The sequence below is a fragment of the Colossoma macropomum genome, unplaced genomic scaffold, assembly GCF_904425465.1.
Source record: "Colossoma macropomum unplaced genomic scaffold, Colossoma_macropomum, whole genome shotgun sequence".
Taxonomy (NCBI): Eukaryota; Metazoa; Chordata; class Actinopteri; order Characiformes; family Serrasalmidae; genus Colossoma; species Colossoma macropomum.
The window spans coordinates 25,358,291-25,385,176 of NW_023494787.1; the positions used below are offsets into that span (position 1 = coordinate 25,358,291).

At 39.1% G+C, this 26,886-nt stretch overlaps 1 protein-coding gene across 3 annotated transcripts; it reads left to right on the forward strand.

Annotated features, from left to right (window-relative positions):
* The first annotated feature begins 2,712 nt into the window (after positions 1-2,712).
* On the forward strand, positions 2,713-26,768 carry cap2 (cyclase associated actin cytoskeleton regulatory protein 2). 3 transcript variants are annotated; one of them, XM_036566631.1, is made up of 13 exons: positions 2,713-2,838; positions 6,944-7,070; positions 7,532-7,632; positions 10,634-10,711; positions 15,908-16,051; positions 17,361-17,446; positions 17,860-17,965; positions 23,070-23,244; positions 23,699-23,871; positions 24,167-24,290; positions 24,397-24,479; positions 24,584-24,727; positions 24,967-26,768. In XM_036566631.1, the coding sequence occupies exons 2-13, from the start codon at positions 6,956-6,958 to the stop codon at positions 25,048-25,050; spliced, it is 1,413 nt and encodes a 470-aa protein (XP_036422524.1). In that variant the 5' UTR covers positions 2,713-2,838; positions 6,944-6,955; the 3' UTR covers positions 25,051-26,768. The 3 variants fall into 3 exon arrangements, with proteins under 3 accessions (XP_036422524.1, XP_036422525.1, XP_036422526.1); XM_036566632.1 differs by lacking the exon at positions 2,713-2,838 and adding an exon at positions 2,944-3,065; XM_036566633.1 differs by lacking the exons at positions 2,713-2,838; positions 6,944-7,070; positions 7,532-7,632; positions 10,634-10,711 and adding an exon at positions 15,576-15,707.
* The last annotated feature ends 118 nt before the right edge of the window (positions 26,769-26,886 follow it).

Below are 26,886 nucleotides of genomic sequence, written 5' to 3' on the forward strand. Positions count from 1 at the left end.
TCAATAACACAATGCTTTATAGTGCAATGCTTGTGTGTGTAACAAATTATATGTTGAGACATCTAGGAGAGGAACCAGAGAAGGCCAGACACTTGAACATTAAAGGGAAACTCCAGTGATTTTTTAACATTTCTGTGTTATTAATTTTAAAAAATATAAACAAAGTAATTCAGAATAGTTTGATGTTTAATGCCCCTTTCTAGTGAAAACTGCAGAGTCTGAATTGTTCAGAGCATTCATGATGGGAACCAGACATCTAAAGAGTTTAAAAGGCCCATATCCTGCATTTTTTTAAAGGTTACATCACAAACTGTTATTACACAAAATGCTGATGCCTGAGACATTGTTTAACGATAGTTTTGAGATAAGGTTTTTGCCTAAAATGTTTTTTTTTAAAAATGCATTCACGGCAGAGAGTTATGTGCAGTGAGTTGTAAGGCAAATAGTAGATTTTATCTAATATTGTTCGATAAAAATAGATTTTACCATTATCAACATTACATATAAAACTCAGAAGACAGGTGTAGGTTCTATGGTCATTTTGGATACTAACTCCCATTAAAATTTGACCTATGGCCATATACGCACATATATCATAAAGTGTCAGGCATATATTTCAAAATGTATGTATATGTACATATATAAACTATATGGACAAAAGTACTGGGGCACACCTCTTAATCATTGAATTCAGGTGTTTCATTCAGTTCCATTGCCACAGGTGTATAAAACAAAGCACCTAGCCATGCAATCTGCCTTTACACACATTTGTGAAAGAATGGGTTGTTCTAAAAACGTCACTGAATTAGAGTGTGGTACTGTAATGAGATGCCACCATTGCAACAAGTCTGTTCGTGAAATTTCTTGCCGCCTAGATATTCCACGACTGACTGTAAATGAGTAGTATTATTGAAAAGTATCAGACCAACGCTCTGCTGACTCAATAATTGCAGATTTCTACACCTCCTCTGGCATCAACATCAGCACAAAAACTACACCAGGAGCTCCATGGCATGAGTTTCCATGGAACAGCTGCATTTTGTCCATATAGTGTACCACATATTGGACACATATGCATAGCATATGGATTATATCTGTATGATAAGTTGGTGAATACGTACAAGACTAAAATGTGGATCATACATATATTCTAGATCTAATATATGTCTGATGCATGGATCCTACATATATTACATGGACAAAAGTATTGGGACACCTACACATTACACCTACAGGACCTTTTATGACATCCCATTCTAAATCCTTTGGCATTGATATGGAGGTGGTCCCCCTTTGCAGCTATAACAGCTTCCACTCTTGTGAGAAGCTTTCTACGAGATTTTGGAGTGTGTCTGTGGGAATTTTTGCCCATTCATCCAGAAGAGCATTTGTGAGGTCAGACACTGATGTTGGACGAGAGGGCCTGGTTCGCAATCTCCGTTCTAGTTCATCCCCTAGGTGTTCGATGGGGTTGAGGTCAGGGTTCTGTGAGGGCCAGTCAAGTTCTTCCACACCAAACTCATGCAGCCATGCCTTTATAGACCATGCTTTGTTCCCTGGGGCTCAGTCATGCTGGAACAGAAAAGGTTCTTCCCTAAACTGTTCCCACAAAGTTGGAAGCATACATTTGTCTTAAATGTCTTTATCTGCAGAAGCATTAAGATTTCCCTTCACTGGAACTAAGGGTCCTAGGCCAACCCCTGAAAAACAACCCTGCATTATCCCTCCTCCACCAAACTTTACAGTTGGCACAATGCAGTCAGGTAGGTAACGTTCCCCTGGCATTCACCAAACCCAGACTCGTCCATCAGACTGCCAGATAGAGAAGCGTGTTTCATCACTCCACAGAATACTCCAATGGCAGTGTGCTTTACACCACGCCATCTGACGCTTAGCATCGTGCTTGGTGAAGTAAGGCTTGCATGCTGCTGCTTGGCCATGGAAACCCATACCATGAAGCTCCCGGTGCAGAGTCTTTGTGCTGAGGTTAATGACAGAGGAAGTGTGGAACTCTGAAGTTACTGAGTCAGCAGAGCGTTGACAACTTTTATGCACTATGCACCTCAGCACTCGGCGACCCCGCTCTGTAACTTTACGTGGTCTGACACTTCGTGGTTGTGTTGCTGCCATTACTAAACACTTCCACTTTTCAGTAATGCCACTCACAGTTGATCGTGGAATATCTAGTAGGGAAGAAATTTTGCGATCTGACTTCGCAATGGTGGCATCCTATTACAAAACCACGCTCTAATTCAGTGAGTTCCTTAGAACGACCCATTCTTTCACAAATTTTTGTAAAGCCAGACTGCATGGCTAGGTGCTTGATTTTATACACCTGTGGCAAGGGAACTGAATGAAACACCTGAATTAAATGATTAAGAGGTGCGTCCCAAGTTGGACACAAGAAGAATCCATATGTGCTAATATACGACGTATATCTGATGTCCATATATTGCAATATATTACACATCTGTATGGGAAATAAAATGTTTGCGCTGTGGCCCCGGATCCTATCACCACCAAGAAAATCTGTGTCGGTATCTTTCTCCATATTGCATCATTTCACATCCAACCACTCTGATCCCAATGACTGAATTATGCCAGCACTTCGATAAACCGCTGGAATTCCTCTTTAAGGTAGGCTGGCGTTTTTCATCAGACGTCTTCTGGTCCGCAGACAGCTCGCTTTATTTGGAGAGGCCGGAAGTGCGAGCAGCGCTGCAGTTCTATTGGCTGAGAGGGACGCTGAGAGCGGCGGGGACCAGACCGGAGCAGGAGATCCGCCAACCGCTGATTTACAGCAAAACCTGGAAATAAAAAGCCGAATTACAGCCAAAGGTAAAGCCGCTTCTTCAGAACCACTATCTCGCAGGTGTTTTTATAATATACAACCATTTTTGTCTGACAGGACAGAGCAGCGTAGGCGCGAGAGGCTCGGTGGAGCGGCCGGGGGCGGGAAGCGCGCGCTCCGCTGAAACGCGCCGTTATTGTTTTTGAGACATTCAGTCACGTTCACCTTCGCATTCGCTGTGTGGGCAGGAGCGGAACACACCGCGACAACAAAGGTTTGAACAGCAGCCACTTTTTGCGCTCGGTCGTGTTTTGTTGTCAGAGGTTACCTTATTATCCTCCCCTCTCCGCAGGACTCCGTCGGCAGTGTCACCGCGTTTTAGGCGACGTGTCAGGGCTTTTCTGTGGGTTCAGGGCTGCATTACCGGCGTGGGCTCCTTCTAGTTTTCGGTGAATGGTTCAGGCTAGACATACTTTTAGTATTTTAGATATAGGCTGCTTGCGCGCTGTGTTCGTGAGTGTCAGTTTGCCCTGTTGGTTCATGTACATTTGGATACTGTCAGAAATTTATTTCACAGAAACACATTTTAATAAAAAGATAATTTGAGTATGTCAGCTGAAGCGCCTAGTGTAGCTCTCTGGCTTGGCAACTTTGTCATGCACTGGGAAAGTGGGCCTTCTGTATATTTCATCTGGAATGAGTGTCTGTGCTGGATTACACCTCAACAGACCTTGTTCCCCTCGACTGAGACAAGGTGTGTCAATCAAAGCTTCAGATACAGGCTTACAGTGCCGCTCTCATTGGCATTTGTTAGCTTTCACAAACTTCTTTTTTCTTATTTGTGTAAGACAAAACTTTAGTTGTTTCATATGTGCTTTTCATGGAAAGCTGTATAATAGATTATAGAAAACCTCTCAAAATTCAAAAGTGAACCCATGAAGACCCTGAAAGCAGGAAGAATGCATGAAAAATGCTAATATGATGCCAGACTGACAGAGCCATGCTGTGCCTTTCATACTGTCTCCAAATGCCTTTTTAGATGAATTCATAAGTGATGAATTAGCAGCACTCACATTTTCAGAAGCGAGCCAACAAATTCACTGTATAGTTACTGTCGGCACCAGCACTATATCAAAGCTCCATAGCTCATCCAGAGTTTTACATACATGACATACTCCAGTCTCATATATGTTTAGGAAGGGCAGCTTAGTTCGCCAGGAGTCTCGCACCTACAGTTGAGCACAGCTCAGATCATGTAATCTATGTCATCATTGGTGCATCCATCACAGTCTGTAGTTGCAAGGCGTGGAGCCTCAGGCTCTGGAGCCTAAGGCTCTGGAGCCTAGAGCTGTGTGGCTAAGAGGCCGAGGGCTTCTGCTACCTCTGAAATAGCCTCTGAGGCCTAGGTCAGGCATTTGGCACGTCAGAGAGAATTCTCCAGAGAGATTACAAGATGACGTGTGCATTTCCACACAGGGCCACTATTAATTACTGCTGACAAATCTCAGAGAGAGAGAGGCAAATTGGAGAGCTGGGTATTGTAGAACACCATCAGGAGACACAGGTAAACGTGCTGGTTATTTTAGTGCATTTGCAGTAAACACACTAAACCATTGGTTTCCCTCTCTGATTTTCAGGTAAAAGTATTGGAACTTTGCATTGTGTGATATGGCTGGAGACTGTGCTGTCAGTGGGGATGGCCGAACTGAACTTTTCTTATCGTTCACTGTTCCAGAGAAGCTATAGTTAATAGACGGGCTTTAGACAATTACTGACAGTCTTCTTAATTTCCAGATGAACTAATGTATTTTGATTTAAATAGAGATAACAGACAAGGCAATCAGGTGGGGTTTATTTCACTTCTGAACTCTGATTAGAAGCTATCCTAGTATCATTGGAGAGATTTTAATCACACAAATTGTTTGGCAGGTGAGGTCATCTTTCACTGACTCATCCCAGATTGGGTGACCAGATTCCATTTCTTTCCTAACTTGAGAGAGATCATAGTAGCCTCTTAAAAGTCTGGTACTCGTACAGGTGCCTCTCTCCACCTCCCTCTGGATAATGGAATTAATTTAAGATGATGCTAGTCTCTTAATCCTTGAATTCACATAGAGATGGGTATTAATATCATGTCAGACCTTGTTATTAATTTCTCTACGCATTGTGTGAATGGCATCAGCTCTACTGTAATTTATCTTCATTTGCTATGAGTGAATGACCTCAAACAAAAGGCAATGGCGTGAATAAGAGAACAACACAACAAAAAGAGCGAAGACTCATGAAAACAAATACATACAGAAGAATTATTGTTGATTGATGAGAGTCACATTCAACCTTTTGTGGACCTTTGGAAGTTGTTCTCACATTGGTATTTGCAGCTTGAGTGAAGTTCATATGACTTGATTCCTCTTTGATTTTCTGTGATCCTGGTGATGGTGTTGTGAGGGGCTATACAACTGAACTATTAATACTTTTTAGTCTGCATGCTCAGTGTACTGCAACTGGCGTTTTGTAGTCTTTCCCACATCCCCCAGTCTTCCTTTTTTTGGAAATCCTCATGGAATTACTCACCACACAGATGGGCAGAATAGACAAGACAATTTCAGTATTTTGTAGGGATGTTACATTACAACATGCCTTTATGATCATATTGTGGATATCGTCAGTACAGTAAAGACTAACTGCTTTTATTTATTATTTGCACCCTTGATAAAAGACAACGAAAAAGTGTTATTGATCAGCTTGATTTTACACTGAAAATATGTTTGTACAGTTAGGTCCCTAAATATTTGGACATTGACAAAGTTATTGTTATTTTTGCTCTCTAGCACAGCATATTGGACTTGAAATTAAATAATGAATATGAGCTCAAAGTGCAGATGATCAGCTTTAATTTGAGGATATTATAGCCAAATAAGGTCGATTTTGTAGGAAATACAACCATTTTCGTACATAGACCACCATCTTTAAGGGGTCAAAAATGGATGGCTGCTCAGCTGTTTCATGGCCAGGTGTGTGTTATTCCCTCATTATTTTACTTATTAGTAACCAGATAAAAGGTATAGAGTTGATTTCAAGTGTGGCATCTGGATTTGGAATCTGTTACTGTTAACTCTCAATATGAAGTCCAAAGAGCTAGTGTAGCAAGCCATCACTAGGCTAAAATCAGAGAGATAGCAAAAACATTAGATATGCCCAACCAACTATTTGGTACATACTTCAAAAGAAAGAATGCACTGGTCAGCTCAGAAACACAAAGACCCAGAAGACAATGGAAAACAACTGTAGTGGATGACCGAAGAATTCTTTCCCTGTTGAGGAAAACTCTTCACAACAGTTGGCCATATCAAGAACACCTTCTAGGTGGTCAGCCTATCCGTGTCAAGGTCAAAAATCAAGAGAAGTAAAAACCAGAGTAAATACATAGGGTTTACCACAAGAAGTAACCAAAGTCAGGTTGACCAATTTAGAGTTGGCCAAACAACATCTAAAAAAGCCTGTACATTTCTGGAACATATCTTACGGATAGATGAGACAAAGATTGACTTGTACCAGAATAGTGGGAAGAGAAATGTATGAAGACGGGAAGGAATTGCTCATATACCAAAGCACACCACCTCATCTTAAGGTAGTGTTATAGTATGGGCATGTATTGCTGCTGGTGGAATTGGTTCTCTTGAATTTATTGATGATGTGATTGCTGATTTAAATTGCAACCACAATATTAGTCAGAAAAATCACAATTGAATATTTTCTCCGAATCGTTCAGCCCTACCTCATTCTCACTAAACATCAGTGGAACTTGGGCTTATATGGCCAAAATATAGCGTTTTGTAGTGAAACACCAGATGTTGGCTTGGTGTCAAGTCAAGATCACACAAGAAAGAACCACTGTTCCCCACTGTGGAGTATGGTGGTAGATCAATGGGAACTGTTGGAACTATTTTTCTTTCAAGGATCCTGCAAATGTAATTTTTTCTTTGAATCGTTTTACTTCACCAAGTTTGTCTCACATATTTAACAGCTAAACAGACATTTTTCCACAGTGTTTTTTGCTTGTGTGTTAATGGTTGGTGGTTGTTTGTTTGAGATACTTGAAGACAGTGTGACGCATATGTAGATAACTTTTTCAATTCTGACTTTTTACAGGCCTTTCTTGCCATGGAAGCACTAGTTGATCGACTGGAACAGGCTGTGATTCGCCTGGAGACAGTTTCAGCCAAGCTTCAGGATTGTTCTCCAAGCCTGGCCAACGGTGACATCAATGGACTCAGTGGTACTGTTGTAACACTGAATCAATGACACATTTTTGTTAATGCTAGTCAGATACAGTTACATGTATACAAACTCTTTCTCAAGAGTGTCCCAAAAAGTGGGTTTTGCTCATTGTGAACTGTGCAGTGCTTAAAATGTTGAATTTATTGACATTATGCATCATGCAGACATGATTGTGTGATTTACAAAGCCCCTCAAAGCATGACAAAGCATGATAAACAGCACCCAAAGTGTTTTGATGAGTCTACTGAAAATGAATTGATCAAAGAACAAACTACTTTTGACATTTATGAATTTGCCCCTCCATTGAAAATTCTTTCTAACACCAGCCAGATCACACTGAGAGAATACATTCAGCTAATTGCCTAACCATGTTGTATCCTTTCAAATAATTCATAACCTTGTTGTCTTTGCTGGTATATTGTTATATTTTCCTGTTTGTTACAATAATTGTCTTCAAAGGTGAGCCCCAATGCGTGAATGCATTTGATCATTTACTAAGAGGCCCTCTGTGTGAATACTTGAAGAACAGCCGGGCTGTTGGAGGAGATGTGGCAAAGCATGTATGTACAAAAGTGTTGTGTGTTTGTGCATGCTACACACAGACAGAGGGAGATATACATTTTGCTATTCTGAGAGAGGGGACATTCTCACCTAAGCACATCTTTAAAACAATCTGAAACATACAAAGAACATATAAACAAATGACCAAATTAACACTCCCAAAGTATACAAAGTATGTCTTGTTGACATTTTGTACAAAGCTCCTTCCAAAATTGTTCTGTGTCTTTAGCCTGATATGAAGAGAACAAAACAGTGGAAAAAGTGGGTGGTAGAGTACAAGGAGCAAATGTGAGTGCTCTACAGTACAAAACGAACAGAAACTAAGCTGGGAATTCCCAGCTATTCCCACAGCTGTGCTGTACCTGTCATATGGCTTTCTTTATGACTCATTGTGAGAGTCATTATATTCATATGCAACTGCCATGGAGGAACCCCTAACAAATCAGAGACCACTCAGTGTATAAATGCTACATGAAGTCTGTCATACACATCGCTGTCCTAATTTGTAAACTGGCTGTGTGATAGACTTGTGGACTCTTAACTTGTAGAGTGCAGGCTCTCTAAAATAATCCTCCTCATTAATCACCTGTCAGACAGTGACTCTGCTCTCACAGTATGACCGACAGTTTCTTTCCACACTCATTAAGAGGTCATAACCCCAAAGCAACATTAAAGTAATTTGTCATGTAAAAGATGGTAGTTCTAAGCTGTCTGCTGCCTTAAAGTTCTGAGGAACACATAGTGAACACTTGGGGGTCTCTGTCAAATGAAATTGAGGTGTTTGTGATCTAAAGCCAGATATGAAGATAAATATTAAGATAGATAATATTAGGATAATAATAATAACAAAAACTTGCACTTAGCAATTTTTCCCACTCTTCCTTGCAAAAAAGTTCAGGCTTCTTTATATTACCAGATGATCTCCTGTGCACAGCCTATTTAGGTAATTTCAGCTTTCTGACAGAGGCCAGCAGGTTTAGTGCCAAAACATCTTAATATGATCTCATCTATCTTGACTAGGGCCCCTGTCCCAACTGAAGAGAAGCTTCCCCAAAACATGATGCTCCAACCACCATACTGCACAGTAGGTGTGGTGTTCTTTAGTTGATGAGCTGTGTTGTTTTTGCAGCAGACTTGCCTTTTAGAATTCAGGCCAAAAACATCAATCTTTGTGTCATCACAAAGTGTTAGCTGGTACTTAATGTACTTTTACTGTTTTGACAGATTGTAATGTACTTTTGAGTGATTTTTAATGTACATTTTTAAATGTACTTTTTTGCAAGGCTGTATAGACTTTTCATATCCACTTTGCACACAAGATCTTGCAGTACATCTACATCTATTCTTACAACAATAAAGAAATGTTTCCTAAATGACTAACCAGTGACAGAGACTCCAAGTTGGATGAACTTTTTTGTGAAAATGGCTTTGAGTTTTCTGCTGTACCCCATGACCCAGACATTTGCAGAATTTGAGAGATTTTTGTCACATACAAGGAGCAGATAGTTCCTGCCAGAAATTCCTCTAGCTTTTTAATATTGCTTTAGGGCTCTTGATAGCTTCTCTGATAATATTTCTTGTCCTCTCATCAACTTTTGAGGATTTTCCTGACCATGGAAATGTCCCTGTGTTGCCACATTTTTTCTGCTAAATGATGAGAGTCTTCACAATGCTCTATGCTCTATGATACATCCAGTCCTTTTATAACATTCCCCTGGTCTATTCCTTTTACCTTTAGTCTGTGGATGTTTTGTGAGCTCCTCAAGTACCATAGCTATCCCAGAAGAATGAAATTATGAATCAAGAACAGCTACAGGAACAGCTGTTTTTTTATTTGTGGTTATTCAGAATTACTTTAATTCAGAGCAGTGATATCCTGCTTATTTTAGGACATCATACTGAGTGTGATAAAACCCTTATTATAAAAGGGTGTGCATGCTTAAGCTGTCACAATATTCTGGTTGTTTTATTTTTAATTTCTTTTCTTAGTAATTATCTATTTCTTTTTCTTTTAAATTTGGGTAGTTGCAAGATTCCATTAAACATGGAAATATGTCCAACATTTTCTATGTTGATGTTTGGCTTTTTTATAGCAAAAACCTGAAATTTCAGTACAGGTGTGTAGACTTTTAATATTCACTGTTTATGGCTGCTGTGGCCCTATCAGAAATGGAAGTATGTTAGAAACTGTCATTCATATGTTTGAATTCTAGAGGTAAACCCATCCTCTAGATTCTTTTTTACATTGTTTTTTATATGACTTCAGTACTTGAATATTGTAGGCGCTGGTGTAGCCAGGTACACATTGTATCTTTTCTTTATTTTGACTTCAACATTAAATCCAGCCCAATCCCCTGCCTTTAGCTAAGAAATTCAACTTTTGAACCTGAACGTGTAAGAATTACAAGAAACAGTTTCATAAAGTGCTCTACCACGAAAGGCAACACTTACTAATCCAGCTCCCTCATTGCTGCTGAAGGAGGTTGGATGGGATAATGTTTTTATCCCTTATAGTCAGCTCCTTTTATGGTAATAGCCTCTGGGTTCCTCTCATCTGTAAGAGGAGGTCTTTTCCCAAACATTGGGTTTGCCTCCTTGGACCTGACCCTCCTTGGAGTGTGTATGTGAGTGTGTGTATATGTGGTGCGTAAGAAAGACTGTAACTTTGAGGGAAGTTCAGGGAGCCCTAAGCAAGGATGTTTATGCTACAGATGCAGCTCTAACATGAAGTTTGACACACAAGTGTGGTTAATGTGTTGTTATAATTGTAAGTATTTCTTTAGTGGTAAGTCAAATAACACAATGCATATTTCTTTGCACACTCCAAGTATCAAAATTTGATTCACAAGTTTGTGTTGGGTTAGGCACATCTCTGCTAAATGCTACCCTACAGATGATGAGTTACTTTTACATTGCTTAATAGGCTGTAGCTCTGTCTCTGTCAGGTCCTTGTTGGCTGTTTGAATGGGTTTTTTATGTGGATTTTCTTTTACTTAACAGGCTGAGATGGTACAAAATGCCCTGCAGTTGCAACGGACCTTCCTAAAAATGGCCTCCTCGCACCAGGAGCCTGCACAGGTAAAGACTAAGAAGAGCTTGTCTGCATTTATGACTTTTCATCACATAATTATCAGTGATTATCACTCAAATAACTTATTGTGGAGTTTCAGGAGTGGTCTACACATTTCTGTTGAGATGCCCTAATACACACATATTATTAATTGTCAGTTGTTAAAATGCAAGAGCTGTATGAGAGCTGTGTTAGTGGTTTTGAAAGGACCCTATCTCACTGTCTGTTGACCCTAATAATACATGGAAATAAATTGGTTCTTGGTCATATGACTACAGTTAACATGCACATATATCATTCCATTCAAAACTTTTGTAATCAGTTGTCTCTGTACATTACACACATTCTTCAAGTCCATACTGATACTGATGGAGGTAATCATGTGGGTTGGCTTCCACATCCTTTGAATGTGTGATTGAAGGTTGTGGTGTCCATAAGCTTCCGAGGTTCAGTGGGTTTGCCCTGGTTTACACTGCTATATAGAGCTCTTCCTCTGCTCCATACGGTTCTGAGGTTATGTGGTCAGCCATGCGACATTGGGCTCTCTGTGCACATAGGGATTACCTCCACTGTTCAAAAGAACGCCAATACAACACATTCCCAACGCTTCACACAGTGGCCCCGAGGGGAAGTCTGGGAGGCCAGCCTGATGTCATTACATCGGACTTTGGTTTGTGTTGTCTGTTGCCCAAACAGGAAGTGATTAGCTTCGAGCGTGCAGGCCATTGGACGAGAGGAGAAGCAGGAATAAAGTCGTCTGATAAACAAACAAGCTGTTCAGATGCATGTTCAGGCTTGAGCATCATGGCTCATTGCAGCTATTTTCTGAAATGAAGGATGTATTTCCCAGAGAATTAATTTTGGTGTTTGAAGCGCTAGCACAACACAGAAACAAAACATAACAAAAACTTACAAAAGAATAGGTCAAAGTCACCGTTCTCTGAGTGACTGAATTACAGTCAGTGACAGCTGTGAAGTGAATCCTCGAGAGTAAGCAGTGTAACAAGCTGCACTTTATATAGCCATTTGCTCACTGCAGTCACACACACACACACATACACATTTTCTCTAGTTGTCATACAGCACACATACATACTGACCTTCTGGCTGTGATAGGCTTTTTGCCAAAGAGATACAGTACTGTGCAAAAATCAGAGACTGCACTTAATTTATTTCATTTCAAATCAAAATGTACAAAGTTATACATTTTTCAGTTTAAACATATTTTAACAGAAAATTTCATAGATCTTCAAATACTAAATATAATTTTTGCCTTTATTATAGCTTTAATTCTTTTTCAGAGGCTTATTTTCAGTTTTTCAGAGAAATCTGCAGGGATAATAACAATTATAATATAATTGTACATATCTTTGAAGTCCAGTTTTAGAAGTTGGTTGTATTTTCTGCTTCTAACAGTTCAAGTAATCTCAAACACATTCACTGAGATCTGGGCTCTGGGGGGGTCCGGCCATTGTTCTGAGAACACCAGCAACGTCTTTGTTTACTACTGTTTTCTTTCTTCATGTCTACACATCCTTTCAGACCCATAGCGTTGAGTTGTCCTCTCAAACCGGTTTAATTTTTTTCAGATCTGAAGCAAGAGTGGAGCCTGATTTTTAATTGTTGTGTCTTTTAATGTTTTTTTTTAACTTTAGTTTTGTAAACTCTTGTTTTTCCACTTTTTTTTTTACTTATCCTTTCATTATGCAAGTAGATTAACTTGTACTGTACCTCCTCAGAAATATCCTCTGTACTTATTGTACTTAATGGTTTGTACTTTAGGGGCATTTTGACTGGTAATTAAATAGATTAAGGGTTGTCTCTGACATTTGCACAGTACTGTACATTTGTTTTAAAGTGCTGTACAGTTGCTGTGATGAGACAGACAGAACCACCATTGTTTAGGTTTACTGTTATGCAGAGAGCAAGGGTTAATTCTTCCATTGGCTTCCCTCAATCTTGAATGGAAAAAGACTTCAGCTGAATTAGATATGTCTAAAAAACCCAGTGAGTCTCTGGAGTAGTGCTGGTTTACTCCCTAGAGTGCACATTCAGGTTTTGTTTAACTGTATTCCTTCTCTAAACTCTGCGACTATACAGACACACTCATCGTAACCCCTTCTGTGTGATTGTATATATTATCCTTGTGTATAAATGCATATAGTATTTCTTCATACACTGTTATGGGTATGGGTAGCAGTGCCAGTATGCTGGAAAGCTGTAAACCTCTGGCTTCTCTCACTCTGTCTCTTTCTGTGTTTGTGTGTGCGGCTGAGGTTGCATTCTGTGGCTTTTTATGGTCATGTTCTATATTTAAGCTGCTGTGTTTCTGTGGCCTTGGTCAAGTGACAGGCCTGTCGGTGGATGCTGAGGAGTGTTTGTGTGGCCTGCAGACTAGAGAGCACAGCTGTTACTCTCTGTAATTCCCTCACAGACTTCCTAGCGGAGCTAATATGATCTCAACCAGATCTCCTGGTCAAGGAGTTCAGGCTTAGGTTGCCATCAAGGTCATGTTAATTTGAGTCATTGACTACAGAATTAATAGCTTTTTTGAATCTTCTTTGAACGCGTACTACTTTTATACTTACTCTCAAGAATATACATGATATGTGAGCAGACTAAATAGGGAAAGGGGGGTATTGGATGGAAAAAACGGTTATAGAGTAAGTCACATCAGCTGTGGTGCAAATTGAACTACTGGTGTGAAACACCAGTGGAATCCCCATTTTTCCCTCTTGGATATCTTTTTTTGTCCTGGTCATTCAAGGTCTTCAGAACGAAAACGTAACTCTTGCCCTGACTTCATTCATAGCCCAGAGATAGTCAGTCTATTTCTGTCCCTCTCCCCTGAGCTGAGACTGATACGAGAGGGGAAGTCCAGGCTGATGCAGGATCAGGTACGGAATGATGAGTCAGTTTAGGTCTACATTTGTGTTGACTCAATGCCTCTCTCCAAGAGGTCATCAAACAAACCGAACTTGAGCTAATACAGTAATGTAACGGCTCTTTAGATGGTGTCGGGGATTCCCCCCAAGGACAAATGGCTAGTACAGGTTGACGAGGACATGTATGTTAAAACGGCATTGAAATGGAGGAATTGATCCATCTATAATCTACTCACAGAGGCCTTTTTTATAGCACCTGTTGTAAGGTTGGACAAGCTTTACAGAGTATTGACAAGGCCCAGTCAACCTAATGAGCAACTATAGTGTTTAGTACTAATGTCAAATGATATTTATTTTGTATGTATGTATTAACACTGTTAGGTTTTCTCTGATCATGTAATCCAGCTAGTATGGGTGGCAAATTTGTTGTTTCCAGCCTCCTTAGTTTAGTTAGCTACAACAGCATAGTCCTGCTCTTTAGGATTTGTAAGAAATGGAAACTCAATGAAAAAAATTTCAGCAGTGGATACAAAAGAATGAATTTGTCGGCAGATTATGGGTAAGTCATTTATTGCACAAAAGTGGGATATTTTCTGTAGACATGCTGTGTCTGTACCCATTTGAAAATCAGTGCCTTTTGAAAAGGTTTGAAAACGTTCTGTTAAACTTTATTTTTAACCTTGTTTCCTCATATTTGGGGCTGTGTCTTAATCACAGCCATAATGTCCATGCAGAGCGTGAAAGGCCTGCCTTTATCTAAAGAAATGAAAATCATGTGCTTGTTGTTAGAAGAATCGCCCCTCCCTCTTCCCCTCCCCCCCAGCCCCTCCTTTACACATACTACACTCACACACACAAACACACACAAACAACAGCTGGGGAAATCAAAGTAACACAGGCATTTACCCTTGTGAACATCACCACCTTTTTTATTCATGCTGATTTAAACTGCAAAATGTTCAACCACATAACTGTATCTCCAAAAGTATCCAGACAAATTATTTCCATAGAAAAGCACTGCCGATAGAACAGGATGTTCTGAAGCAGCTGCACAGAAGCCTGAGGCAACCATGCTTAACACCAAGCGTTGGCTAGAGGGGTATAAAATCCCCCAGCATTGGGCTTTGTAGAAGTGGAACTGTGTGCTCTGGAGTGTTGGAAAACCATCCACCTTAGGCATGAGTTGGAATGGCATTTATGTTTCAGAAAAGATCATTTAACATCAGTACCTGACCTCACTAATGCTCCCGTGCCTGAATGCAATCAAATCCTCACAGCATTGTTCCAACATCTAGTGTAAAACCTAAGAAGTGTAGAGGCTGGTACTGCAGCAAAGGAGGCCTTTATAGTCTATATTAACACCATTAACATTAGAAGAGTTGTTGGATAGGCAGGTCTGCAAACTTTTGGACATACAGGGTGGACATATAGGGTCAGACAGGGATTAGGCTTACTACTGGACTACACTTTCCTTTAAATTCAGAATCTCCATTTAGAATGCCATGTAGTGCAGGACTAGGCTAAATCCCAGTTAGAAAAACCAGTTCATATATATATATATATATATATATATATATATGTATGAACATACACCTAAAATCCTCAGTCTCTTCCATTGTATGTGGTCAAGTAATTGTAATGCCTGTCTAATGATTTTTCTTATCTGAAAGAAGAAAACAGTTGTTGCTATATTTGTCCAGTTTGGCTTGGCCCATGTAATGGGAGTAAAAACGAGAGTGCTTTTTTAACCTGGATAAAATAAGAACAGCTAAACCTATTTATTTTCCCACTAAGTCATCTGGCAATACAGTGAATATGTGAATGTTGAATTAAAAACAGCAAACATGGCAACACATGAGCTCAAGCAGTAACAAGACGTAGTCATACTAGAAAAAAGAAACAGTGTGTTCCCTTTCTCACTGTTATGCTGGAGTAAACTCTAAACATTGGACCTGTGCAGGGCCTTACAAGGCCAGCGGGATCTCCCCGTCTAGGGCTGGAATGCTGGCTAGGAGGGAGATGGGACTCTCAGGACGTTTCACTGGAATAAAATTACTTCCTGTACTAGATGCTTTTTTCAATAAGTGGTTACTTTTCATCATTCTGTGTTTACTTCACGGTAGGGACATAAAGCTCCGTAATGTTGTTTAATCGTATTGAACTTTGAATTGCAGCTTGATGTGGTCATTTGTGTGCAGGATAGGACTTCTAATGAGGCGCGTTCCACCAGCTAATGCTATAGAGAAAATTCTTACATTCCGTGCTTGTGATACAATTGATTTTCCACCTTTGCCCTGGTTGTGTGTGGCCTCTCCTCAGACAGAGCTGACGGACCTCCTCAGGCCCATCTCGGATCAGATTGAGGAGATCCAGAGCTTCCGAGAGAAGAACCGCGGCAGCCAGCTGTTTAACCATCTGTCTGCCGTCAGTGAAGGCATTCCTGCACTGGGCTGGGTGGCAGTGGTGAGTTTTGCAAAGACCGTAGTCTGAGTACAACTTTTCATACACAGTTCTTTAAATTATACCTACATTTCTTAACAACTTCATGACTAGATGATACATTTTCCCCAAAAAAGATGTTTGGCTTCTGAATATTGGACTTGGAAAATGGCAGATCCAGCAAATCAAGATTTTTATTTATTTATTTTTGAATTTACATTTGAATATTAGGCCAGATATTTTAGATCAGTGGTGATACTTGTCAAATGCCCCTGATCCAAACTGAGGAAAAATGAAAATAGGGATTATCACTGTTCCAGACTTTTTTTCTAGACTGATGATTGGCTGATTGATGTAAGTTGGTCAAACTGGCAATACCGCCCAAATTTAGCTCAACATCTTCCGGCTGCAAACGGAATGCTAAGACAGCATAAACAAATTAATACTTTAACCTATTTATGCTTTAAAAGCAGTTAACATATGTCACTGAGTTTTATCACAGTATACAACAAGCCAACTTTGAATCAACATTTAGTTTAACAGTTTGCTCTCTGAAAATGTTTTATGTTTGCTTTAATGTCTGGATTAAACTGGCTCCAGAAATGCCACAGCTCAGCTGTTCAGCTGTTAACTTCATGGACTTTGGAGAAGATTCTTCATTGACTTATTTGGTGGAATGATGATGATAATAATAGCCCTTTCATTGGCTTCAGTTTAAGAATTGGTCATGGTCTGACTTAATCTTCAGATTGTCTGACATTGATAAATTAACGCAAATTAAACAAATGAGGTAATCATATTAACTTTTCTTCCCTTATAAGGCACATCTTTCTAGAGCGGGTCTTCTCCATACAACCACTTAAAAAAAGTTCTTGCTATTAGTTTAAAGCATATTTAATCAAAGTTTAGATTTGGCATATATTTAATTGAACAATGACAATGTTTGTGGGCTCCTTTTCTGAATATATTATTTCCCCTAATCCTCTTGAAAGATTTACTCTGCTATGGTGATCTGGACTCTGTCAACTCCATCTACAGCTACACTTCTTTCCCATACTCTCTTCTTTCCCTTAGGATGTGTATGTTACCTATTCAAAACCTCTTACGCACTCATAAAATTTGTTTACATTTGTCTGCAGCAATGTCTGCAGTGTACAGGTTTTTTACAGTTTGCTTAAACGTTCAGCTTGTTCTGAACTGTGACAGACTTTACAGATCTTTTCAGTGCTCAGTATCTCTGCATGCACGAGTTTTTTTCAACAGCAAAAGTACACAATAAGGATGTCATTATTACCTTACTCCCACTCTGTCTGCTTCTATTGCTCTTTCTTAGAGTCAGAAGCCAGGGCCCTATGTTAAGGAGATGAATGATGCTGCTATGTTCTACACCAACAGAGTTCTGAAGGACTACAAAGACTCGTGAGTGATGCCTCTAAAAAAGCAAGTGGATTATAACAGGCACTAGCTTAGAAAATGTGGTCAATTCAAGAAATACTGACATGCTCCTATGGTGATCTGTTCTAATAAAAATTTACTGTATCCATGCAATGCTTTAACTTATTTGGAATAAAAAAAGATAAGAATCATAAGTTTGATGATCATTTTGCTAATTTATTATCACTTTTTTTTACACTATTTAAAGACACTAGATGCTTTTGAACATTTTACAATGAATTGACTAACAAAAATGGTCGAAAATAAAGTATGAATTATAAAATCTTGTTACATTAACATACATTAATACGTTAATGTTTTTTCATTCTCCTGTAAAGTTTTTGTGAAGGTTTTGCTGCTTCAGCAACAATAACTTAATTGTCTCTCCCTGGTTGTAGCGACCCTTGCCATGCTGAGTGGGTGCGTTCATACCTGAGTATCTGGACTGAACTGCAGGCCTATATCAAACAGCACCACACCACTGGACTGGTGTGGAGCAAGACTGTGAGTTGTACTTCCAATCCACGCTGTCCTCTAATAGACACTAAGCGTTTTGCATAAACAGTAATTGAAGAAGGAACACTGGCCTATTCTAAGCCTTTTTCTCACCTTTTCCATTGGAGGGAGTTGGCACAGCATCTGCTTCAGATGTTAATTCTTTAATCAGCACAGAGTGTAGTGTGAAGGATGGGTGTGATACATTTTTTTTTTACTTTGTTGGATTGGTTGTTTCAGGGGAAGACTGCTTGAAACCTTGAAATACAGCTAAGGAAATATTTCCATTTTTAGTCATTCATGGGCTGCTTCAGTGTGCAGAGATATTATCTGAACTGTGCTAGCCATCCAGTTAGAAGGATCTCTCCTGAAAGCTGTCACAGCTGGTAATGCGTGTCTGGGAATTCATTAGTCTTCCTCCTTTTCTTTTCCAACTCTTTGTGTTTTCTTTACTTTACCATCTTTAGATAAAAGACCTGTAAGTTGTGTCTGTTTTATTAGTGCTGAGCCACTCCATTAATTCATGGTATGCCCTACAAGGACTGATATAAAGCGGATTTAGGCAGATCAGGCCTCTTTTATGATGATCAAGCCTTTACTTGTTTAAGTTTTGGGAAGGAGATGCTGTCTTTGAGTTTCTCCACTAGTCTCCTCTGGTGAGATGTGAAGGAAGCGTGCATGTGTGTGTTGGGGGGGGGGGTGAATAAGAGTGTGTGCGTGTGGCAGACAGAAACTTGAGAGCTCTCAGTGGCTGTGTGTGTGTCAGCTGTCCCTCTTGCTGTGAGCGTTGGAGTGTGAGGGAGTTTGTGCTGTGGACAGGTGGCTCTCAGGGTCTCTTTGAAAGGAAGGGTTTTACCAAAAAATGCCCCATAACAAAAGCCTAGTGTATGTTCAGATAACCCACCTGCTCACACACACACGTGATGTGTAATTTAAACTCTCAGCTCTTGTATTGACCGGTTTTCCTCCATAATGATATCAATTGCTCACTGATGTATTTATGAGTGAGCAATATAATATATATTTTCACCCTATTTTCCTTTAACATTTAGTCTTTCTTCTTTTATACAGTGTTGTGGACATATTATGGATTTAAAGACCATTAAGTACTGACCTTTTGGGGTCATAGGTTAAGGTCCACAATTGCTGAACCCATGCTGAACCGAGACATCAGCACAAGCATTTGGAGTGACAGGAGGGTGTGAGCTTGTTTATGTTGGAGAAGAAAAGACGTGTGTGTGTAGCAGTTGTTGTAGTGTTGTAAGTGTTGAAGAGGGGATTGTGCGCAACTGTCAATGGCAGCTGTGCTGACAAGGGAAAAAAGCATGAATGTGTCTCGTTTAACATGGTAACCAACTGCCCCACATTTATCTATTTCTGCGGCTTGGTGTTTAAACTCCTGTCAGTACACTGAAAACTAAAACACAGATGGTAGCCAAATCAGTTTATATTCAACAGAATACACCAATCATGAAATGAACTCCTGCATGAATAAAGCTCAATCAGTGGTTAGAATCTGCTGGTCTGAACAGAAGAGAAAGTTGTCATTGTCTCTGCAACTTGTGTTCGGTTCCTTTAAGAAGGAAATTTGGAATATGAACAGCTTAAAATATGTCTCTTGAGTTATCTTCTAAAATACATCTTGAGTTAAAGAAATGACTGGCTCCTTTTTATCATTCAGTTATAGATAAGTACGAAAATGTTTAGTAAGAAAGCAAATAGTTAAAGAAAACCATTATTGTGGCCCACCCAACACCCAGAGTGAAAAGTTATTTTCTGCCAAGTATGCAACTATAGATAGGAGGGACTGCATTCATTTTTAAGTACTAAGGCTACCATAGCTGAGGTCGTACATTTAGGTTAGTAGTACGAGCCAAAGTGTTGCCTAATACTCCTCCTGCTGGAGTGTCACCATACTGCAGTTTTGTGTTTCTGTGCCCATATTCTGCATTTCTCGTGTTTTCTATGTTTTCTTCTGAGGTCCATTGATATTTGTGTGGGGTTATGTGACAAAAAACAGTCATATGTCGTTTTTAAGTGACCATTTTCAACCTTTCTTTATCCCTTAGAATTAAACAGGCTGCTTTTGTTACTTTAATGTGCCTTTATGAGTGATATACTGTGCTGTTTGAAGGTTTGTGAATGCTCCAGGATTATGCGAATTTCTACCTAAATGTGACCTAAAATGTTATCAGATCTTCATTTAAGTCAAAACAATAGATAAAGTGAATCGTATAAAACAAATAAACCAATTATATAGTTTGTCATTCATTTATTGAACAAAATGATCCAACATTAAATTCTTTGTTGGCAAAAGTATGTGAAACTGCTGTTACCCCCTTGAGCAACAATGACTTCAACCAAACAGTTTCTGTTTGTGTGTTGATCAGCCCTGCACATTGACTTGGAGGAATCTTGGCCCATTTCTCCTTACAGAACTGCTTTAACCGAATGTTTGCGGGCTTCTTTTAGATCCTTCTACAACATTTCTATTGGATTACAGTCTGGACTTTGACTCAGCCAATTCAAAATGTAACATTTCTTTTGCTTCAATCATTCTTTGTAGACGAACTGATGTTTTCAGGGTTGTTGTCTTTCTGCAGGACCCACCTCCTGTTAAGGTTCGTTTCCTGGATGGATGCCCTAACATTCTCCTGTAGAATTTCTTGATACAATCCAAAATTCCTAGCTCCATCAAATGATGGCAAGCTGTCCTGGTCCAATAGCAGCGAAACAGCCTCAGACCATGATACTGCCACCACTATGTTTCACAGTTGGGATGGCGCTGACAGTGGATTGGTGAAGTCCAAACTCGACAGAAATAGGCTTGGAACCTCTTCCAGCCCAATGAGCGCTGAGAAATGATTTCTGAGGTCCTCAGAAATCTCAAGTCAGAGTCAAGTCAAAGTTTATATAGTGTTTTTTACAAAAGGTGTTGTCACAAAGCAACTTTACAGAAAAATCCAGGTCCAAGCCCCCATGAGCAAGCCAGTGGCAAGGAAAAACTCCCTAAGAGCAAGAGGAAGAAACCTTCAGAGGAACCAAGACTCAAAAGGGGAACCCATCCTCACCCAACCCCCTTGACACCGGATAGCAAACAGCGTTAGTATAAAGTATTGTAGTACAAAACGGAGAAAACAGGTGGCGCAATGGTTAATGAGATTAGCTTTAGTTTATTACGTGTAATAAAATGAGTAAGTTTTTAGCCTAGACTTAAAGACTGAGGATGTGTCTGATTCCCAATCACTGACTGGAAGATTATTCTAAAGCTGGGGGGCTTTGTATGAGAAGGCTCTCCCCCCTGATTTAACTTTATTAATTCTAGGTACTAATAGTAAGCCAGCACATTGTGATATATGTAGGCGTGATGGTTCATAGTATGAGAGAAGTTCATTCAAGTACTGAGGGGTGAGTCCGTTTAGAGCTTTATAGGTCAGTAAGAGAATTTTGTAATAGATGCGAAATTTAACTGGCAACCAATGTAGGGTTGATAAAACTGGGCTGATATGGTCAAACTTTCTGGTTCTTGTGAAGACTCTGGCTGCAGCGTTCTGGACTTGTTAAGGCATTTGCTGGAACATCCAGACAGTAGGGCATTACAGTAATCTAGCCTTGAAGTAATAAATGCTTCCTGTAGAGACAATGTGTTTCTTAATTTAGCAATATTGCGGAGATGCAGGAAGGCTATTCTAGTAATATTCGTTATATGTTTGTCGAAGGACAGATCGGGATCTATCATGACACCAAGATTTTTTACAGATGAGCCTGACGCAACTGAGAAATTGTTAAGTTTAAGTGTAAAATTAGACAGTTTGTTTCTAGCAGCTTTTGGACCAAGAAGCAGAACCTCTGTTTTATCCAAGTTAAGTAGGAGAAAGTTACTCGACATCCAGTCTTTTATGTCTTTTATACAGTCCTCAATCTTGCTAAGTTTCATTTTATCATCTGGTTCGCTCGATATATATAACTGAGTGTCATCGGCATAGCAGTGGAAATTGATGCCATGTTTACTAATAATGGTGCCAAGTGGTAGTTTGTGAATAATATAGGTCCTAAATTAGAGCCTTGTGAAACACCATACTTTACTTTTGCAAGGACAGATGATTCACTGTTTACATTTACGAACTGAAACAGATCAGTGAGGTAAGATCTGAGATCTCCTTTGACTGAGACATGGCATGCATTAACAACTGTGGTGAAGACCAGACTTTGATGGTGAAGGCTAATGTTTTTTTTTTTGTTTTTGTTTTTTCCCCCCCAAAAGGGTAGGGTCAGCTTGACTGCCATCCAACTGATGGAACCTCCTGACCCTTTTTTATCACTTATACTAATCTGATCATTCTAGTGGTTCACATACTTTTGCCAACTAAAATGTATTTTTTAGTTGTTCACAATGTTCACAAACTTTTCAAGCAGCACTGTATATAAATTACCTATGCTCTGTGTTGTGACTCAAACAATCATTATGTCAATATAACATGTGGGGTAAACTGCTAAAGACTGAAGTAAATGCAGTTTATCACAAAAACAGCTCATTCAAAACAGGCTGCTTTTGCAGCTTAGTTTGCTAATGTGGAATAAATGCAGTGTGGAGTGAATGATTCAATGATTGAAACTTTAATAGTGTATCACTATTAGAATAATTTGTCTGAAAAGAATAAAGAATAATAAAAAGCGAATGTAAAAGGATCTAAAGAGATATGTGAATATACATATGCAGGCCTAGTTATTATACACAGAATATTACAGACTGATATGAACATTTGTAAAATAACATTTGTACAGCTGTGCAAATAAGCGTTATGGTACTAGGGAGTTACGTTAATACAGTAAGGTAGTTTTTTGGTTTCAGTTTAAAGTGCAAGCTGTCTACTGTGGTAAATGAGCAGAAAAGCTGTTAGCATGTCTGGTTGTACTGGTTTTAATAGCCCTAAATCTTCTATCTGAGGAAAGTGCCTGATTATATACTACATCACACTATTTTATTTCAAAGAAATGAGATCATTCTGTTTTCCAAGATTCTGCTGCCCCATGATCCAATGATTTTAAATTCCTCATTAAATAGTAGATCTCTGTTATAGTTCTGAGTTACTGATTCTAGTGTTTTCCATAGGGTCCTGTAGCTCCCTCATCCCTGTTCATGGCTGCACCTGCTGGTCCCTGTCCTCCTCCTCCTCCACCGCCACCACCACCTGTATTCACAGACGAAAGCCCTAAACCTGACACAAGTGCAGCTCAGCGCTCTGCTCTGTTCGCCCAGCTCAACCAAGGAGAGGCCATAACTAAAGGTGGGCAGGAAAACACAGTATTACACATGTTTTTGTCACCACACAAACATATCAGAAGACTTCTATACCAGACATTGTCAGTGTAGTTATACCACATGCAATAGGCACTTCTATCCTTTGATTTGTAAGTCACTAAACTTTTTTTTTTTTTAATTTAATACAACTTATTATGTAGTCAATGATTAACAGTGGCATTTGTGAACTAATATCAGCTTCTACATGCAATGGTTTATACATTTTAGCTACATTTACGTAAATGTTTAAGCATCTAAATCTGCTTAAACCAAAAAACATTTACTTTCCGTGTCACTGCTCTTACTGTGCCTTACTCGAAACTTTCCATACACTTTAAACCTCTGAAGTTATAGGAGGGTTATGTAGAGGGATGGTAGGCTTAAATGCTTATGGAAATACTTAAGGACAATTTCTTTCAACGTATTTTGTTGTCACTTAGGATTAAAGCGTGTGTCTGATGAGCAGAAGACCCATAAGAACCCTGTTCTACGCTCTCAGGGTGGAGAACATCAAACCTCTCCATCAAAAGGCAGAGCACCCTGCTCCTCCGCTCACACACCAGCCAAGAAACATGCTCCCGTACTGGAGCTGGAGGGGAAGAAGTGGAGGGTGGTAGGTCCATTTAACCTCCGTTTATCTCTCTTTCAGTTACACACTCTCTGACTTTTGGTATTAGTTAATGTTACAATGATGTCTGAGATGGTCTGGATGAGGTTATGAAAGCTGGACAAATCATTCATATAAAAATTACTGTATGCAAAGACCTAAATTAGTGATTGTAAATGAACACTGAACAAGTTAGTTTAGAATGTACCTTCATAAAGTTTTACATAATGTACAAATCCAATGATTAAGTTCAAACAGTTAAGATCAGACCCCAACAGTAATGTGTGTGTTTGGCTCTCAGGAGCACCAGGAGCAGACTCATGACCTGGTGATAGAGGAAACTGAGCTCAGACAGGTGGTGTATGTCTTTAGTTGCAACAACTCCACACTTCACATCAAAGGCAAAGTGAACTCGATCATAGTGGGTGAGTGAAACCATTTCTCATAAGTTCCTCCCATTCAGTGTGCTCCTGGAACTGCGGATTACGTCTAACACTGTTGTTGAGGTTTAATACATTTCTCTATGTTTAGATAACTGCAGGAAGCTTGGACTTGTGTTTGATAATGTGGTCGGCATTCTTGAGGTCATCAACTCCAGGGACATTCAGCTCCAGGTCAGGATATGCCACCAGCGTTCAATAAGATGTGGCACATACAGCCATGTGGTACCACTAGTGAGACAATCATTAATACAGAATAATGTTTTTCCTTCACTTAGGTGCTGGGAAAAGTGCCCACCATTTCAATCAATAAGACAGAGGGATGTCACGTTTACCTGAGTAAGGAGGCTCTCAACTGTGAGATTATCAGTGCCAAGAGTTCTGAAATGAACATCCTGGTTCCTCAGGGAGATGACGACTATGTGAGTGAACTCAATGACTTTCAGCACATTTGGAATAATTCAATTGAGTACCATATGTATTAAATACAGATATTTTTCTAGAACCAAATCAGGATCCACTGGAGCAGGATATGCTAAAATAAGATATAATCAGTTAATGTACTCTTTCAAGTTATGAAACAAACAAAATGTATTAATTATTCTTATTTTGTTTACAGTACCAATTTGGTAATGCCATATTTTATGCTTTATATCAACAGAGAGAATTTCCAGTCCCAGAACAGTTTAAGACAGTTTGGGATGGGTCCAAGCTGGTGACAGAGCCAACGGAGATTGCTGGCTGATTGACAGATTCATTGTGCTTTCCATGTCATCTGTACTGGTAGCCCCCCAATCAAGTAGTACTCCACTATCAGCGCTGGTCTTGGAGAAATAATTAGTCCCAGTCCTAAATTATACACTCCATTAGGGTTCTCCATTGAAAATCCCTTATCTACTGTAAGACTAGGGTTAATCTGTGTTATACTACCAAGACGCAAAAAGGGGGTCAGAATAGTCACATAAAACACTATAATTTAGAGGATTGGAAGCAGATTTTAAGTGAAAGCCTTTTTTTCTACAGCTGTCAAATTACATTTTGGGTTCTAGATTAAATTCTGATATCTCGTTATTTCAGTGAATCAGCCCAACAGCCAAAATCCATCAAATTTAAAAATATTAAAGAAATTGATTTTGCTCCACAGCACTTTTCAGAGTTATTTTGAATGTCATCTTTCAGACCTATGCATTTTGTGTATGGCAGTTACCTGCCTTTGTGTTTACAAAAGCATTTTCTTTTCAGTCCTGTTTTCTGTTGAAATAATGTTTTGTTTTAAGATGTTTTGAAGATTTCAGTGGCAACTTTGTGCTTTTAGAACTAGTTAATTAGACATAGGCTGAGCTCAGTCCTATGTGGATAATCCAGCACTACTTTGTCTGGGTGTGTGAATTTGGCTCTTCATTATCAAGTAAATACGTGCCTCAAGTTTTTTTTTTTTAATTACCTTTTTTCTAATTTCACACATTTCATGTAATGTAAAATGTGTCTTTTTATTGTTTTGATATTCCTTCACCCAGTATGGTGATTGTAGTTGCACAGGCATACAATTCACAATACAAACACAGTGTCAACCAGTGCCATCTAGGTCGTACACTGATTTCTTATTTTGCATGAACACAAATTTTACAAAGATAACAACCATATCGTAACCAATACAGTGGTAATTATAGTGTAGTTAAAAACTTAGTAAAATTCAGTCGCTCAGCAAGTTCGCTACAGTTGTTCTTGATGATGTCCACTACATTGTAACCAATCAGGCTTGCTTTAAAAGTACAGTATTTAAAGTTTAGTTAGGATGTACAAATAGTTTACTAAAGTGTCATATCTGTTGTGAACAATAAGGGAAGTCACAAACTTGACATTGATCATAAGAGATTCTGATGTTTATACAGCACATTTTTATGTGATGTGTATGTAAAATGTAAGGTCAGTTTAGAAAATCCTAATCAGTACAGAATTTAAAGTCAACATTTGAGAACTTTTTTTGTTTTTGTTTTGTTTTTTGTTGTTGCATAGGCAAGGCCAGCTTGGATTGTCTTGTTCCACACATTTCTGTATGGTCATTATTTGTCCAGGGACTTGTTAATACCCATTTTGTTCACACTGTAAGCCTGTTTATATGTATATGCTTTGCATTGGTAGAGCAACATCAGAAAAGTACATAGACGCACATAAAATATGGAAGTTATGTTCAAAAATCAATGTGGGATTTTAGATGTTCACCTTTATAGCCTTCTTTGAGATGTGGATTACTAAACTTGTGGAATCTTGGCTTTTAAAAGAAAAATGTACATATCTTCATCTGACACTAGCTCAACACTGTAGCACAGAAATACCAATTAAGCTAAAATATATTTAATTACGACAGTGTTTTAATCACAACTCTTAAAAGTTCACTCAGCAGAAGAATTAAGTATATTTTCACATTAGTTCTACAAATAAAGCTTTAATAAACCTCAAAAATTGTCATCGCACTTCTTATGAGGTCATGCCTTTTACCCATTTCTATCAAATCACTACAATGCTTTTCATAGGTTCTTGTTAGTAGTGTTGTTCCAGTAGCTCGCAAAACCCATCACAT

Coding starts and splice junctions, on each gene's coding strand:
- cap2 (XM_036566631.1), top strand. CDS start 6,956: ATGGAAGCACTAGTTGATCGACTGGAACAGGCTGTGATTCGCCTGGAG. Junction 16,052..17,360: donor CACTGGGCTGGGTGGCAGTG/GTGAGTTTTGCA, acceptor GCTCTTTCTTAG/AGTCAGAAGCCAGGGCCCTA. Junction 17,966..23,069: donor GACTGGTGTGGAGCAAGACT/GTGAGTTGTACT, acceptor TGTTTTCCATAG/GGTCCTGTAGCTCCCTCATC.